Source organism: Synchiropus splendidus, chromosome 1 (genome assembly GCF_027744825.2).
Source record: "Synchiropus splendidus isolate RoL2022-P1 chromosome 1, RoL_Sspl_1.0, whole genome shotgun sequence".
Taxonomy (NCBI): Eukaryota; Metazoa; Chordata; class Actinopteri; order Syngnathiformes; family Callionymidae; genus Synchiropus; species Synchiropus splendidus.
The window spans coordinates 11,960,288-11,975,589 of NC_071334.1; the positions used below are offsets into that span (position 1 = coordinate 11,960,288).

General features: G+C 40.1%; 4 protein-coding genes across 5 annotated transcripts; 2 read left to right on the plus strand and 2 right to left on the minus strand.

The window, feature by feature from the left end:
* Positions 1-61: 61 nt before the first annotated feature.
* aldh7a1 (aldehyde dehydrogenase 7 family, member A1) lies at positions 62-3,919 on the minus strand. 2 transcript variants are annotated; one of them, XM_053850786.1, is made up of 3 exons: positions 3,903-3,919; positions 3,210-3,284; positions 62-2,027 (listed from the first exon to the last, which is right to left on the minus strand). In XM_053850786.1, exon 3 carries the CDS (start codon positions 2,020-2,022, stop codon positions 394-396), a length of 1,629 nt encoding a protein of 542 aa, XP_053706761.1. In that variant the 5' UTR covers positions 2,023-2,027; positions 3,210-3,284; positions 3,903-3,919; the 3' UTR covers positions 62-393. The 2 variants fall into 2 exon arrangements, with proteins under 2 accessions (XP_053706761.1, XP_053706752.1); XM_053850777.1 differs by lacking the exon at positions 3,903-3,919 and having other exon boundaries at positions 3,210-3,805.
* Positions 3,920-3,946: 27 nt separating this feature from the next.
* On the plus strand, positions 3,947-10,117 carry actl6a (actin-like 6A). Its single transcript, XM_053850800.1, has 14 exons — positions 3,947-4,126; positions 4,985-5,061; positions 5,314-5,488; positions 7,034-7,134; positions 7,480-7,577; positions 7,672-7,766; positions 7,878-7,984; positions 8,110-8,199; positions 8,277-8,338; positions 8,468-8,582; positions 8,658-8,738; positions 9,092-9,187; positions 9,272-9,358; positions 9,654-10,117. The coding sequence occupies exons 1-14, from the start codon at positions 4,102-4,104 to the stop codon at positions 9,732-9,734; spliced, it is 1,290 nt and encodes a 429-aa protein (XP_053706775.1). The 5' UTR covers positions 3,947-4,101; the 3' UTR covers positions 9,735-10,117.
* A 404-nt stretch (positions 10,118-10,521) lies between these two features.
* mrpl47 (mitochondrial ribosomal protein L47) lies at positions 10,522-12,152 on the minus strand. Its single transcript, XM_053850816.1, has 7 exons — positions 12,013-12,152; positions 11,692-11,834; positions 11,534-11,594; positions 11,357-11,453; positions 11,156-11,286; positions 10,822-10,917; positions 10,522-10,737 (listed from the first exon to the last, which is right to left on the minus strand). The coding sequence occupies exons 1-7, from the start codon at positions 12,138-12,140 to the stop codon at positions 10,626-10,628; spliced, it is 768 nt and encodes a 255-aa protein (XP_053706791.1). The 5' UTR covers positions 12,141-12,152; the 3' UTR covers positions 10,522-10,625.
* A 339-nt stretch (positions 12,153-12,491) lies between these two features.
* Positions 12,492-14,809, plus strand: ndufb5 (NADH:ubiquinone oxidoreductase subunit B5). The gene is made up of 6 exons (XM_053845986.1): positions 12,492-12,644; positions 13,049-13,131; positions 13,350-13,416; positions 13,535-13,596; positions 13,850-13,956; positions 14,620-14,809. Exons 1-6 carry the CDS (start codon positions 12,527-12,529, stop codon positions 14,738-14,740), a joined length of 558 nt encoding a protein of 185 aa, XP_053701961.1. The 5' UTR covers positions 12,492-12,526; the 3' UTR covers positions 14,741-14,809.
* Positions 14,810-15,302: the final 493 nt, after the last annotated feature.

Consider the following 15,302-nt stretch of genomic DNA (forward strand, 5'->3'; position numbering starts at 1 on the left):
CCCCATGTCCAGGATAACCGAGCCCATGACCTTTTTCGAGACTAACCTCCGAAATGACAGGACAGACAATCCAGTTTGCTTTTCCACCAAAGAAAATATTTATTTCTTCATGACAGTATAAAGAATTATGCAGCATACAGTTTCTCCATTTCTAAGTGCTTGTAGAAAGTGCACACCCAAACATTGAACTCTATTTGACCTTGAGCACTAAGAATGTGAACCAGAAGAGAGTTAATTTTACAGTTAAAACTGTAGACGATTTAAAGAACTAGGGTTAGAGCTATTATGATTTCAAATGGCATTTTCAAATTGACCTATTTGAATGAAATGCTGACGTCACCAGGGGTTTGTGTCTCAAAAACCGTTTACTGGGAAGCGAATGTGTCAGTGACTTCACTCAAACTTGATTCCCTGAGCCAGAGGAAGATCTTTGCTGTAGTTGATGGTGCAGGTGGACCGCCTCATGTACTGCTTCCAGGAGTCGCTGCCAGACTCCCTTCCACCTCCTGTGTGCTTCTCACCTCCAAAAGCTCCACCGATTTCTGCTCCACTCGTGGGAATGTTGACATTGACAATGCCACAGTCGGAGCCCTTGGGCCCCAGCCAGCGGAAAACACGTCCCATATCTTTAGTGAAGATGCTGCTGGAAAGACCTTGCTGGACCTCATTGTTCCAAGCGAACGCCTCCTCTTCCGTCTTGAACTTTAGGACGTACAGGATGGGGACGAAGGTTTCCGTGTGGACAATTGGAGCATCATGAGCCAGCCCTGTGATGATTGTGGGCTCCACGTAGTTCCCAGGTCGGTCCATCACTTTCCCTCCACATACTACGGTGCCCCCCTGCTGCTTGGCTTGCTCGACAGCTGCCAGATACTGCTCCACGGCTTGTTTTGTGTGCAGTGGCCCATATAAGGTGCTGGGATCCCAGGGGTCACCAATGCGCACTTGTTTATAGGCCTTAGTGATCCTCTCCACCACTGCGTCGTGAACACTCTCATGCAACATTAGCCGTCGGGTGGTCGTGCAGCGCTGGCCAGCCGTTCCAACAGAAGCGAAGACAGCCGACGGGACAACTAGATTCAAGTCAGCATCCTCAAACACAATAATGGCGTTGTTGCCACCCAGCTCCAGCAGCTTGCGACCAAATCGCTCCTGCACCATCATGGCCACCATCTTGCCAACATGGGTGCTGCCTGTGAAGGACACCAGATCCACCCGCTCGTCTTTAGCCATAGCTGTGCCAATGTCTGCTCCTCCGCAGGTCATGGAGCAGATGGCACCAGGAAGGTTATTCTGTTCCAGCACCTCTGCAACTATCTTAGTGACAGCAACGCTTGTGAGTGGTGTTGTCGGTGCACCTTTCCAGAGGCAAACATTTCCGCAGGTCAGGGCGATGGCGTTGTTCCAGCCGTAGACCGCGACAGGGAAGTTAAACGCAGTGATAATGCCGACAAGACCAACAGGATTCCACTGTTCAATCAGGGCATGGCCAGGTCTTTCCGAAGGCAGGATGGGTCCGCCAATCATTCTTGACAAACCAACTGCATAGTCACAGACGTCGACATACTCTTGAACCTCCCCCACTCCTTCAACGTAGATCTTTCCCATTTCAAGGGAGACCAGGCTTCCTAATACTTTGATCTTTTTCCTCAGGGCATCTCCAATCTGCCTGACAATCTCCCCTCTCTTGGGAGCGGGAATATCAGCCCACAACTTCCAGGCCTCACGGGTCTTCTGCACAGTTTCTTCGTACTCAGCCAAAGTTGCTTGAGTCACTCTGGCGATTGGCTCGTTGTTTGCAGGACAGTATGAGGTTACCACCTCGCCGCTGCCTCCCCAGCTGCCGTTGTAAACACCGGGGTTGTCCTCTGACAGGCCTAGCTCCTTTAGCCAAGCATATTTGGGCTGGTTGATTAGGAGACCTGACATTGCTGCGGACTGCTGGCGATAAGCTGACGCAACTTTATTTCTTAGGAGGAGTTTACTGTTCCGAACAACGGTCAAAGTCAGGCAGCGCTGCATGAGTACTGTAAGGAAACAGTTAAAAATTAATTATGGTTTGTTTGAAGAACATGAATCAATAATCGCAGACAGATAAAGGATGATGAAATAACTGACTATGGGGATCACAGAACAATAAAATACTTTCAAGTAAAACAATTCAAAGTTCACAGTCCAAATGTGTTTTTCTCTTTGAAATTTTGAATTACAGGGCACATCCATTCAGTGTGATGTCATTAAGCTGCCAGTTTACTTCTTGTAAACATGTTGTTAAGCAGAGTTTAATAAATAATTTAGAAAACTCTCTGGTAATAGTTTTGTATGTCCAAAAGTAATTCCTGTATTTAATCATCATTTAATGTTATAAATCATAAAAAATAAAACAGAGTATGAAATGTAAATTTTAGCTTCAGCCTGGTGTATGTTTGTGTGACTGCTCATAATAATTGTTTTCACCACAGTTGTATCACACGAGAATGCATATGAAACAATTTAGATACAGAGTAAAAGTCTGTTTTTCATCACCATATGTTCTATATTTTGTTGGTGAGCATCAAACAAATAACGGTTTGCTTCTCACATAACAACTTCAAGCAACAAAACCTACTGTGAAAGAGAAACAGAAATCTTGTCTGGCACAAACACGTGTTGACTGGTCGCTGTTCCACACTTCACGTGTCGACGAGTGTATTATATAAATAGCAGCAAGGAAGGTTGCATTTTTGTTTTGCAACAAACGAAAGAGTCTTACGTCAATCACTGCGGGAATCCATTTGAATAATGAATATTACGGTGTGACGTTAGGCCAAAATAAATCTTCTCAGATCAAGCATAGGTAGATTGTATTATGCAACAATCATTCTGACAGTCAATATTTGAACAAGTAAAAAGGTGACTAATGCTGGTATTACCAATTTAATTTCGGCATTTCTTATGTAACGTTTACTTGTAACACGTCTTAGTGCATTACGCAGTTGAAGCAAAAAGTAAGTAAGTGCAATTGCGATTCTGACGTTGTATTCAACAAGTGTCATGGTTGCCCAGATTAAACTCACGGTGTGGTGTCTGCACGACCTAAGTCAAGGTCCTGCGCTTTTAACTTCATGTCACCGCAGAGCAGCCAAGGAATAGAAGTACAACTGACGAGGTACTTCGTTCAGGGTAGTTTAAAAGAATGTTTTCACTCACTACAGCCAGTTTATACTTACTTATTTGTCAGGTCCTCGATGGACAGTCAGAGCCACGTCCGCTCAAGAGCGTGGGAGAATTCTTCTTCTCTTTGGCTGGTGGCATTACGGTAGCAGAATTAGCATGTATACCGCCCCCTATCGAAATGTGGCTATAAATTCAGATAAAGTGTCTCATACGGGATCTGCAAACAATGCAGTGCAATGCAACAATGGCCCTGGGGCCACCTGTGGCTCTTGTGGCGGACTAGTGACTTATTTCCATCAAGTAGTGAACAAGTAAAAGAATGTGACCCTGTTGATGCCAAACTAATGATTAATGTATCTTGATGTAGCATGACAAATGAAGACAGAAAGGAGATGTGTTGCCTGGCTATTTTAAGATTTTTCTTCTCCTCTCATTGTTTTGTGTTGCAATGAGTAGTGTGTTGATGTGTCGAGAAATTTAGAGTGCACAGCCCATTACACTGTACACTTGCTGGTTTGAATCTTGAGTTGCTGTTGAACCAAGTAACTTTTGATCAATGTGTCCACACTTCTTTGCACTTTATTACGTTGCTTCCGATGTACTACAAAGAATGTAAGCAACTTTTGGTCTTGCATTTTAGAAAGATTAAAAATTAGCTGAGTGAAGAAGTGCTATTAAGATAATTTGAACCATACATTCCCATGGTACGTTTGTTGCATACAAACAGATGAATTTCAGAAACGTACCAACGTCGCCTCTTTCCGACGTCATCACGTTGGCGCCGCTGCTGTGCTCACCACCGATTGGTCCGTGAATCGGCTGCAGTGTGGCGCCTGCTTTGTTGCCTCGGTCCATGCTAAGTTTGTCTTTGTTGTGACTAACCGATCAGCGGTTCGGCAATTTATATTCACCTTTGGAAAAGTAACTGCTTTGGTCTTTTAGAGGATGAGTGGCGGCGTGTATGGAGGTGGTAAGTAGCGCCCCAATGTGTAGTTAAGAGACGGTTTCCCACATTGTCTCGTTCAATAGCGGCTAATAGCTTGTAGCGTTAGCTTTGCCAGTGTTCCGAACAAAATTAAATTGCATTTCATTTTGGCTATTAGAATATGTACTTCAGCCATGTGGTCAAAAGTCCCATATTGCATTTAAGTCGTCGTATTTGATCAAACTCAACTAACAACTATATATACAACTAACAAAATAATGAATGAAAGTGAGCATGTATGCTTTTTGTGCAGGTATACGTGTATTTTACACCCTCCGAATTAATAACTACACGACTGTTACCCATACGCATTTAATCGTTATTACATATCAAACGGTTGTTCTTCGTACTTCCTCAGTATATTTCTTGTATTTGATTCGTGTGATAGTTCTGACTTAAGACACGCCCTTTCTGTTGGTATTTGTTTGTTTTGATGCTTGTTTTTTCGTAAGATATGTGAGGCTGCACCACTCCAAAGTAAATATGCAGCAATTTGCCTCTACCTGCTATTACAGGCAGGTATAACAAGGACAGGCTGTTTATGAAGTATGACTTTTGAGAATTGACTGTTTTTCCTCTCTCAAAACTTTCCCTCTGTAAACAAGAGAAGACATTGATATAAACTAACCTACTGCTATATCAGAGTTGTCTTGATTCTTAGCGTATGTCTGCATGCACTTTGCTTTTCAAGAAAGCCAGTGGTTTTATGGCTGATCAATTACTTATTCTTCTCCTTCATTGAGGATATAATGATGATCTGATCAACGTGGAATGTATTCTTCAATGCTGTATTCATGCTTCAAACTGAAATGTTACTGACATGTTACAACTATTGTTTTGCAGATGAGGTTGGAGCTCTGGTGTTTGACATCGGCTCATATTCTGTTAGAGCTGGCTATGCTGGCGAAGACTGTCCAAAGGTAAGTGGAACACTAATGTGACCCAATTAATCTTTTTCTCTGAATAACGTAGTCGTACCCTGCGGGAGAGGCTAACGTTGGTGAAATGAGGTCTATCACTCAGGAGGAATTCTGATTAAATTAATTGAAAAATGCATGTGAAATTCATGTCTTAACTCTTATGTCACTTAATAATACAAAACATCAACATGCTTTGTTGTAATGATAATTTATCACATTGTTTGCTGACTGCCGCTCTCATGTTTTGTCCAGGCGGACTTTCCGACAGTGATCGGCGTGACTCTTGATCGTGAAGATGGCAGCACACCAATGGAAACGGACGGGGACAAAAGCAAGCAGAGTGGCACAACCTATTACATTGATACCAACCAGCTTCGAGTTCCAAGAGAGAGCATGGAGGTTATGTCACCGCTCAAAAATGGAATGAGTGAGTGTTTATGATTGAATATTTCTTTATGGTTAATGACTGACCACATGTTCACACAGGCAATGTACCCAGGTTACGTTTTTTTAATACAAAGAGATTGTTCATAATAGGGTGGCACCGGACATTTGGTGGCCGATTAGTGCCAAAAAAGCTATATTTAGCAGTTCGCCACCAGAGCCCAAACACATACAGAGCAGCCTGGATGCTGATTTTCGCTTCAAACTGACAATGCGATGTGATAGAATTTGTTTTTTTTTTAAATACAAAAAAGCACTGCAAAGGTTAAATGAGCAACACAATCCTCCATTTCTGCGGTGAAGGCATCAACTCGCTAACCTGCTGCCCAGTCGGCTGGTGACCGAACAGGAGAGGTTCAACACACGTGGAAATGATTTTGACTCTCTGGCCCATTTATCACTTTGTTATCCATGGTGTCACATAGTTAGCGTGGCGTCGTCCTGGCATTGCTTCAGTGCAAAATGTGATCCAAAGTTTGCGTGCAGTGTAGAAATTTTCAAGTGATAGATAGACAGAATAGAATAGTTCGCAATGAGTGTTCAACCAACCTAGAACACTCATTGCGAACTAGAACCTTCTGTTTACATTGTCAGTCTATTTAGTAATGGAAATATTTGATATTTTCTTGTTATTATTTTTATTTGAAAAGCCAAGTATGAAAGGTAAAAAGTGTCAAATATTCAATAATCTTAACCGTAACTTTCTTTGACGAAAATGTATATGAATGTGTTCTCGACAATGTAAGCAATATTTAAAAAAAAATGTAACCACATTGGATATTTGGTATTCGGCTAAGCATTTTAAATTTTATTCAACTTTGTCTCAAATTTTCAGTTCTGTGCATTCCTAGTTCAACATTATCACATCAGTTTCAATATTCAGTATAATAACTTTTGTATATTAACTGTTTTGTGAATGCATTTTATCTTAAAATTTTATCACTTGATATTCAACTAAAATAAAAGTATCCCAAGGAAAAATGTCAAAGCTTACTACTACTAACTTGGTATAGAAGGTTTTGGGTTGAGGAAGGCCAAACCATGCTTTTTTATTTTGATAAATGCGTGCAAGCTTGGTCTACTTTCCATCACTGAAAATTTGCTTTTTAATATTGCCAATGCAATTATGTATAGAAGTAATATCCGTTCCAGCTGGTTGTCAGTATTTGATGAAGTTTTGTTTGTCTTTTGCGTATCTGGTTCAGTAGCTCTTTCGCCTATTTAAGGGTGTGTGTGACAAGGATAGTAATTGCTGCTGTGGGAAAGCATTCTACCTTCGGGGACTGACCTGGAACATTTGTGCAGGCTGCTGAAATTGTTCCCTAAAAAGGTTCATCATTGCTCCATTTTTCTCACCTGACCTCATAATTAGATGGAAATTACTATTTCTTTCTGTGACGTGGCATTTTAGTTGCCCAGTGGGAGAACTGTGCGAGGACTTTATCGTCACTGCTAACTCCTATTTAAAGCAAGATTTCTATTTGTTATTGTTTAATCACAAATGTGTATCGTTTTTTTTCTTCCAAAGTTGAGGACTGGGACAGTTTCCAGGCCATTTTGGATCACACCTACAAGATGCATTTCAAGTCTGAACCAAGTTTGCATCCTGTACTCATGTCAGAAGCATCGGTGAGTTATAGGCTATGATTGTTGTTTGAGTCATCAGCACAGTTCTATTTCACAATGAATATGTTTTTCACCCTCATCGACCATGTGTATTTTACAATATAAGGCGCTGGTGAACAAGTAGCATCACCGCTTCATGAGGAAAAAGGTCACCCTGCAGTAGATATTTAATGCTCTCTTGGCATGTATAGAATTCCTTCAATACTGATGCAATGCCTAGAGCATTACTGCCTGACCTTAATCCATCTGTCACTTAATTTTACTGTTGCAAATATCAAGGTCACGCAAGATGTAGTGTTGTGCATTTTAATTTTCATTTCCTCAAATGTCTTGCTTTGTCTTTCGCAGTGGAACACGCGAGCCAAAAGAGAAAAGCTTACAGAGTTGATGTTTGAGCATTACAACATTCCTGCCTTCTTCCTGTGTAAATCAGCCGTGCTCTCTGCGTATCCTTTCTGAGCTTTTATGTAACCCAAATGTACATGTCATGTTTGGTTATGAAACCAAAGGCAAACTTTTCCTTGACCATGGCTATCGAAGCTTCGCCAATGGGAGATCCACAGGACTGGTTCTTGACAGTGGAGCCACACACACCACAGCAATACCGGTCCATGATGGCTACGTCTTGCAGCAAGGTAGACCAATGCTAAGACCAATTGCTAATTTGGGCTTTTATGTTGCCACTTGCTTTTCAAAGTGTGTGTGTTCATTCATTTTATCTGACACTTGATTTTCCTCTTGGACAGGGATAGTAAAATCCCCACTAGCTGGAGACTTCATGAGCATGCAGTGCAGGGAGCTCTTCCAGGAGCTAAGTGTTGAGATCATCCCTCCATACATGATTGCATCAAAGGTGATATCTTGTTCGTCCTTTACTGCTTTAAAAGTGTAGATTGGAGTCTGTGTTGAAGTGTGTGTTGGATTGCTTTAAATGGTTTCTGTCTTTCTATCATTCCTCTGACTTAACGATTTTTACAGGAAGCTGTAAGAGAGGGATCAGCAGCGAACTGGAAGAAGAAGGAAAAGCTACCTCAAGTCACTCGCTCATGGCACAACTATATGTGCAATGTAAGCGGCCTCCGGTTCTGTGATTCCTATCACCATTTCTCGGCTGTCTTGAGACTATCAGCTATCCTCTGTTGCAGTGTGTGATCCAGGACTTCCAGGCGTCAGTGCTGCAGGTCTCGGACTCACCGTATGATGAACAGTAAGAGCCTCATATCGCGAAACAATGTTTTTTAGCTACATTAAGAAGGATGATAATCTGGTCCCAGTCAGGCCCAAATGCCTCGTAAGACTTTTTTTGTTTTGCTGAATGTCACTCGTGTTTATGCAGGGTTGCTGCCCAGATGCCCACCGTGCATTATGAACTGCCTAATGGCTACAACTGTGATTTTGGTGCCGAGCGGCTGAAAATCCCGGAAGGGCTGTTTGACCCCTCAAATGCAAAGGTGTTTACTTGTGATTGAAATACACTTTACTTAAGTTGGTGCGGTTAACCTGTCTAACAATTGTTGTAACCTCAGGGTCTGTCTGGAAACACCATGTTGGGAGTCGGCCATGTGGTGACGACCAGCGTAGGAATGTGTGATATTGACATTCGGCCGGTAAATAGCAAAACATCTGATTTGGTGCATTGTATTGCTTGTTTAGTGAATCATTGCTCTGAGCATAGCCTCTGTAGGATGGACTCCTATATGCAGCCTTAGGGTTTTGTTTGGATTCATTGTTTTTGTGCGGTGGCTACATTAAGTGCGTTAGACTGTTCCCAAGTAATAAATTGAAAACTTTTAGGTCACTTTTAATGATTTACTTCGACTGACCTCCTACCATTAAGTACATTAATACTCATGGACCGGTCTGACGTGTCAATGTGTTGATCTTTAAATGGGAATTATAAATATTTGATTGTATTGCATTCTTTATGTTTGTGCTTCAATTGTTGTATTGATCTCCTCAGAGTTTGTACGGCAGTGTGGTGGTGACTGGAGGCAACACACTTATTCAGGGCTTCACTGATCGACTAAACAGAGAGCTTTCCCAGAAAACTCCACCAGTGAGTTTTCCTTCTCAGTGACTGCAAACGAGTTATTGTGATCTCTTTTGTCATGTTCTGATTTCTGATCATGTCACTTTTCAGAGCATGAGGTTGAAGCTCATTGCCAACAACACAACAGTAGAGCGACGGTTCAGTGCCTGGATAGGAGGCTCCATCCTGGCGTCACTTGTAAGGATCGCTTTCTCTTGATGCCTTTGAATGCTTTCTTATGTTCAATTCCACTTAAGCTGATGAGCCCATAAATGGTCTACATATAACAGAAAATGCAGGTTTAGGTTTCTACTGGTTTATGTGAGACAATAGAGCAGTATAAAATCGCTCTCCCTTGGAGAAGTCTAAAGTTTGTAGTGGACACTCATGCTGCTGACTCTCCGATTCCATCTGTGGTTGTTGGAACTGTACTACCTGCAGAAAAAGCACTACAGTGTGTGTTAAAATAAAAGTCTTCCACTTTGTTTCACAGGGAACCTTCCAGCAGATGTGGATCTCCAAGCAGGAGTATGAAGAGGGAGGAAAGCAGTGCGTTGACAGAAAGTGTCCTTGATTTGAATGTGTGTTCAACAAACTTCAGCCTCCTTATTTACTATTATGACACCATTGTCGCTCACTTCATATGGTGAGGACTCAGGATTTCCTACTGATCACGCTTGTTTTGTAGTATTTGTTTTTAAAAAGCTCCAGGGTTTGTACAGTAGAGATCCAACATCCACAGCTGAAATGTCATTTTGGCCTTTTCCACTCGCTCCGATGTTTTTTCTGCAGATGCTGTTTGTGGAAAACTTGGAATTAAAAGGTTGTGTTATGAGAAGGTACCACGTTGATCATTGGGTTACTCATTGCGCACCCACAAAATACCCTTTGGTTTCACTGTGACTGTCATATCTGTATTTAATTTTAACTGTCATGATTATGTATGATCTTTTAAAAAAAATAAACAACTTTTGTTACAGTTTTCCAAGGAATAATGTAGTTACTCTCAAATGTGGCAGGAAGTGTGAACAATTTAAAAGAACAGATCAGGGTTATGGCCACTATTACGGACACACGTTTACATCACAAATACTGGTATTGGTTGCATCACTTTCTTTTACTGGGAAAAAAAAACATTTCGTGTAAACGGTGCATAGTTTGATTTCAAACGATTGGTGAAAAAAGAGCTTTTTCAGACCTTGCAAATGTGTTCACAATGGAAGACTTCTAGGATCACTGACAAATGACAGAAGTTGCCAACCCCAACTATTGCACAACAACGTGGAGAAAATAGAGCAGCTAAACAGAGACGATCACAGACAGGAGTTGATCTGACAGGTTTTGGACAGGTTCTTAGGAATGAAATGACAACTCAAGTATAAACAAGCAATTTGCGTTATGTTTATTTTTTTCAACACTTTACCGCTCCACATCAAATGCTCTGCAGTTTCTTCCCTACATATTTTCACGAGGCAGGGACCTTCATGTGAGGAAACTTCTCCTTCAGTTTGGCCAGAGCTTCTCTCTCACGTCTCTCTTTCCTGTAGTTGGCTTTCATGCTCTTCTCTATCCGCAGCCTAAAAAAAAAAAAAAGCAATGATTATATAAGCTAAAAACATCTCTACCCAAGGTGACCTATAGTCATAGTTTCTCCATCTTACCTGATGTATGGTTCAACAAACTTGGGTGTGTAGAACCTCTTGCGTTTGTATCTTCTGTTCATGTACCAAGGAATTGCATGCTCTCTGAATCTGTACCTGGAGAGGATTAACAGGGAAACAAGTATGACGCCATTAGAGAAGCTCAACATTAACCAATTAAAATTGGCTATCTTCAGCATTACTGATGCCCTTTTGTTTTGAAAAATAATCACAAATCCTTCACATGCATTACAGCCCAAGTTAAGACAAAAATAAGTAGTACAAATCTTATCAATAGCATTGTCGTTCAAAGTTTGAAATGTTCACTAAGACACAAACACAGCACTGCACTCACCAGTAGACATATCCAAATACAGATCTCCTCCAGGCTCCTGGCCGTGCTTTTTCCTGCCCAGTTTGAAGAAGACGCAGCGCTGTCTCCCTTTCTTTCACCACTGTGTCAAGCCTTATCATTGACCGTTCCACCTGAAACAAATGGATTCTTCATGTTCACCTAAACGCAATAAATTATTCAATGTTGGACATTTCCACCCACCTTCCTTAGTCGCTCTGGACTCGGCATCTGGACTCGACTCCTTTTTGCCTCTTGTTCTAAAGTGAGCAACATGTTCTTTTCTTTGAGCAGCACATACCTGGCAGCAAAAAGACAGCAACCTAGCATTGCATGTAGACTTGTCAACATTGTGAACAGCAGTCCAGTCGTCCTACCCACCAGAGTTTATGTAAATCCTCATTACTTTTTGCCCTCAGCAGTTTGGCTGTCCATGGGGCTCCTGCAACAAACCGTGCCGTAATCGTTTTAATGACCATCCTACATAAATCTTTCAAGTGAAATATATTCATCTTATGAGTAATGTGCTGTATACTTACCAGATTTAACTGTGGATTCACCCCAGTTTTCTGACGCGTCAAAGAACTCATCGAGTCCTCTTCTGCAGACGGTTGTGTACACACTGCGACACTGACCCTGACTGGACGTCGGACTGTATGGTGGAGCCACCGTTTTATGGAGGCTGCACAAGAAAACCGGATTTCACAAATACTATGATTATACATTAAATTCATTTTAATACATTAGAATCACAAGAAAATGGATCTAATCTCAGGTTGAATGGCTTCATGAGGAGCATGGACGATACATGTTGTGTTGTCAACGCATTTAAATGTTTCAACTACAAAACGCCGACTTACCTGTAAATTTGCGGTTGGAATTTTGATACATTTGAAACACATTTCCGAGCGTTTAAGGATATCGTACAAGCATTTTTTAAATATTTGCAAAGAGTCAATGCTCGTCCTCCTGAAGAGAAGGACGCCATCTTTACCGTAAAGTGACTTCCCACATTACCCATCATGCACTTTTACATTTCATTATCCAAATATATTTTTCATTAAACGTGCCATATTCCACCCTTTTTTATTTATGTATTTATTTAATTGACATTTTCTTAAATATGATATAAAGTCGATGTACCAGGACTCATTGATTTACTATCATAATAGTTAAAGAAGTATATATATATATACAAAATATATATATATTACAAAATTGAAACTATATAGGAAAAACATACAACTGATCATTATTTTAAATAACCAACGTATTTTTTCGACGATTGCCCACAGTAAATATGTCGGCGTCTGCGTCAACCCGTTAACGACGAATGAACAGTACGTGCTACAGAACGGCTTGCCCACAGTAGCAATGGTTGGCATGAGCGTTCTCAGGTCTGCAGCTGCATTTGCGGCCAGACTGAGCCCTCTGAAATCTGGAAATAATGCCGTGAACATACTCACTAGGACGATTCCGCAGTCGAGTAAAGGTGAGCGTGTTAGCTTTCACTTTTTAATTTGCGATTTATAATTCTTTGCTTGAGGAGTTCTTCTGTGACCTTGCGGCTAGACTGTTAGCATGCTAACTTGCTAATGCTATTTGAATGATATCGCCTGTCATGTTGTAAACAGTCATAGTTCATGCGTTCTGTGATTCACTACTAATCCGTCACTACTTATATTAAGCGTCCAAACCCACGCTAACAATTGCTAGTATTTGTCACGGCTTTATTATATAAATGTGACTTGGTTTCTTAAAATTGCATTTGCCGTGACTTCATTGCGATTCACATAACTTTATAATATTGTACTTCAAGATTAAATAATAGTAAATCATAGAAAAGCGACACATCATGCAGCAGATCTGTTTACTGTAGTTTGTTTTGTTTTACAGTGGCTGTTCGTTGGGGTCATGGAAAGAAAATGTTTGTCATCAAGCCCACCCAGTACTATGACAACAGATTTCTGGGTTTATTGGTAAGAAAGGTCATGTTATATGTACGCCACGTTGTAGCAACTCCAACTCTTATACAGTGCATAATTTATTGGCACATTTGAAAGATGAATAAGTATGTTTTTTGTTTGTTTGTACATGACTAGTTGACACACAGTATTTTTATTAGTAATTTGCAAGCACATTCGAAGTTCCAGTTCCATTTTTATCTATGACGAATATATATATTTTTTCCTTTCAGAAATTTTATATCCTTTTGACTGGTATTCCCGTGGCTGTCTTTGTCACCGGTGTGAACGTCTTCATTGGTAGGTGCACTTATATCTCTGTGAGCTATTGAATTGTTTTAGTTTGAGAAAGAAATGATGGACATTACAAGTGATATAATGGGTATAAAGATTCAAGTTAATATTAATCTCATTTTAGGAGAGGCAGAGCTTGTTGAGACTCCAGAGGGTTATGAACCTGATCACTGGGAATACTACAAGGTATGTGCCTGTATAAATAATGTTTGCGTTTAAAGATGAAACATATTTTAATTTGAGAAGAAGTTCATAACAAAGACACTTCAAACGTAAAATGTCCTAACATGATGTTCAACGTATGCAGCTTTTGCAGTAAAAATGGCTAAATGATACACTACAGCTGTCTCCCTGGAATTTAACGTCACATATAATTTTTTGATTCACTTGTTTGTGAGTCCTGAATCAATTTCTTAAGTTTATTTATTTTGTACGACAGCACCCCATCACCAGGTGGATTGCTAGATACGTGTACGACTCCCCTGTCAAGGACTATGAAAAAGTGATGGCTGTAATCAAAATCGAGCAAGAGAAAACTGAAATGCGGTGAGTACATTTTTATTCTGTAGTTTCTTACTTGCCTACTTCTTCAACTACAATGCCTGCATTTATAGTAGTTTTAATGTTTCTCCCTCTCTGTAATTTTACTATATTTGAATTGTATGCACAGTCCCATCACAGCTACATCTGTACTTCAACAAATAGTTTTTATTTTTAAAAAAAGAATCATTCCTTTATGAAATTGTTTCAACGTCTCAGTCAGATTATCCTAAAAAGCCTAAGTTATGTAGACTGATTTTTTTGGTTTTGGGGTTGCTATCTTCAGACTGCTTTAGATTAGATTAGATGTCCTTTGTTAGTCTTGCCTCAACATTTGCATATAAAATATGAAACATAACCATAACTGCATTTCTTTAGAGTCTGAAGTCAGCTGAATGCACCCAGCATAGCAGGTTCATTTGTGCTCGGTAGAATATATATATATATATATATATATATATATATATATATATATATATATATATATATATATATATATATATATATATATATATATATATATATATATAATTGAGCGGTGTCATTCATTTAACTAGTACTAAGCACAGAAGTATTTTTGATTTGTAGTAATTTGGGTCATCTTAATGTACAGGGTATATCTGTGAAAAAAAGTATTTTCATCTTAATTTTGGCTTTTACTGCTCACAGACTGGCACAACGGGATGTTCGTCGTTATATGATGGAGAAGGGAGACGGTCCATGGTACCATGACCCAACCCCGGATAAGGCGCTTATTGACAACAGCCACAAGACATCTCCCGACAGTTAAACAACTTGTCTGTTGACAAATCACGCCGTTCTATCACTGTACATTTCTTTCCTTGAATAAATAAACTTTATGTCAAAAACTGTCTTTTGTCTTTGTGGTGGTACAGTGAATTAGTTGGTATTATAATGATATAGTTTGTGTTATAGGGGATCTCAGCTGGGATATGACATATAATTAAAACATGTAAGATAACCCTAAAGGAGGACGTGTTCCAGAACATTACACTGGACATTTTGTATTTGTGAAGTCACTCACTACTTTAAATGTAATACTTATAATGAACCTGAAAGTTTAAGACACACAAGTATGATCACAATTATCACAATTATGTGGTTTCTGTGTGAGTAAAAAAACACCTGGACTATTTCTGCTGTGAAATAATTGCGGAGTATTTCACTTATTAGCAAATGTAATACACTCAATGTAAGCATGCTGACTTTGTCTTCTAAATTCCCCACCAGAGCTGTAAAATGGAAAATAATGTAGTGCTCAAGTTACCGTTTTCCTAGAACTCACAGGTAGATGGCGGTGTTGCAAAATTTTGTTGGACAAAAAGCCCTCG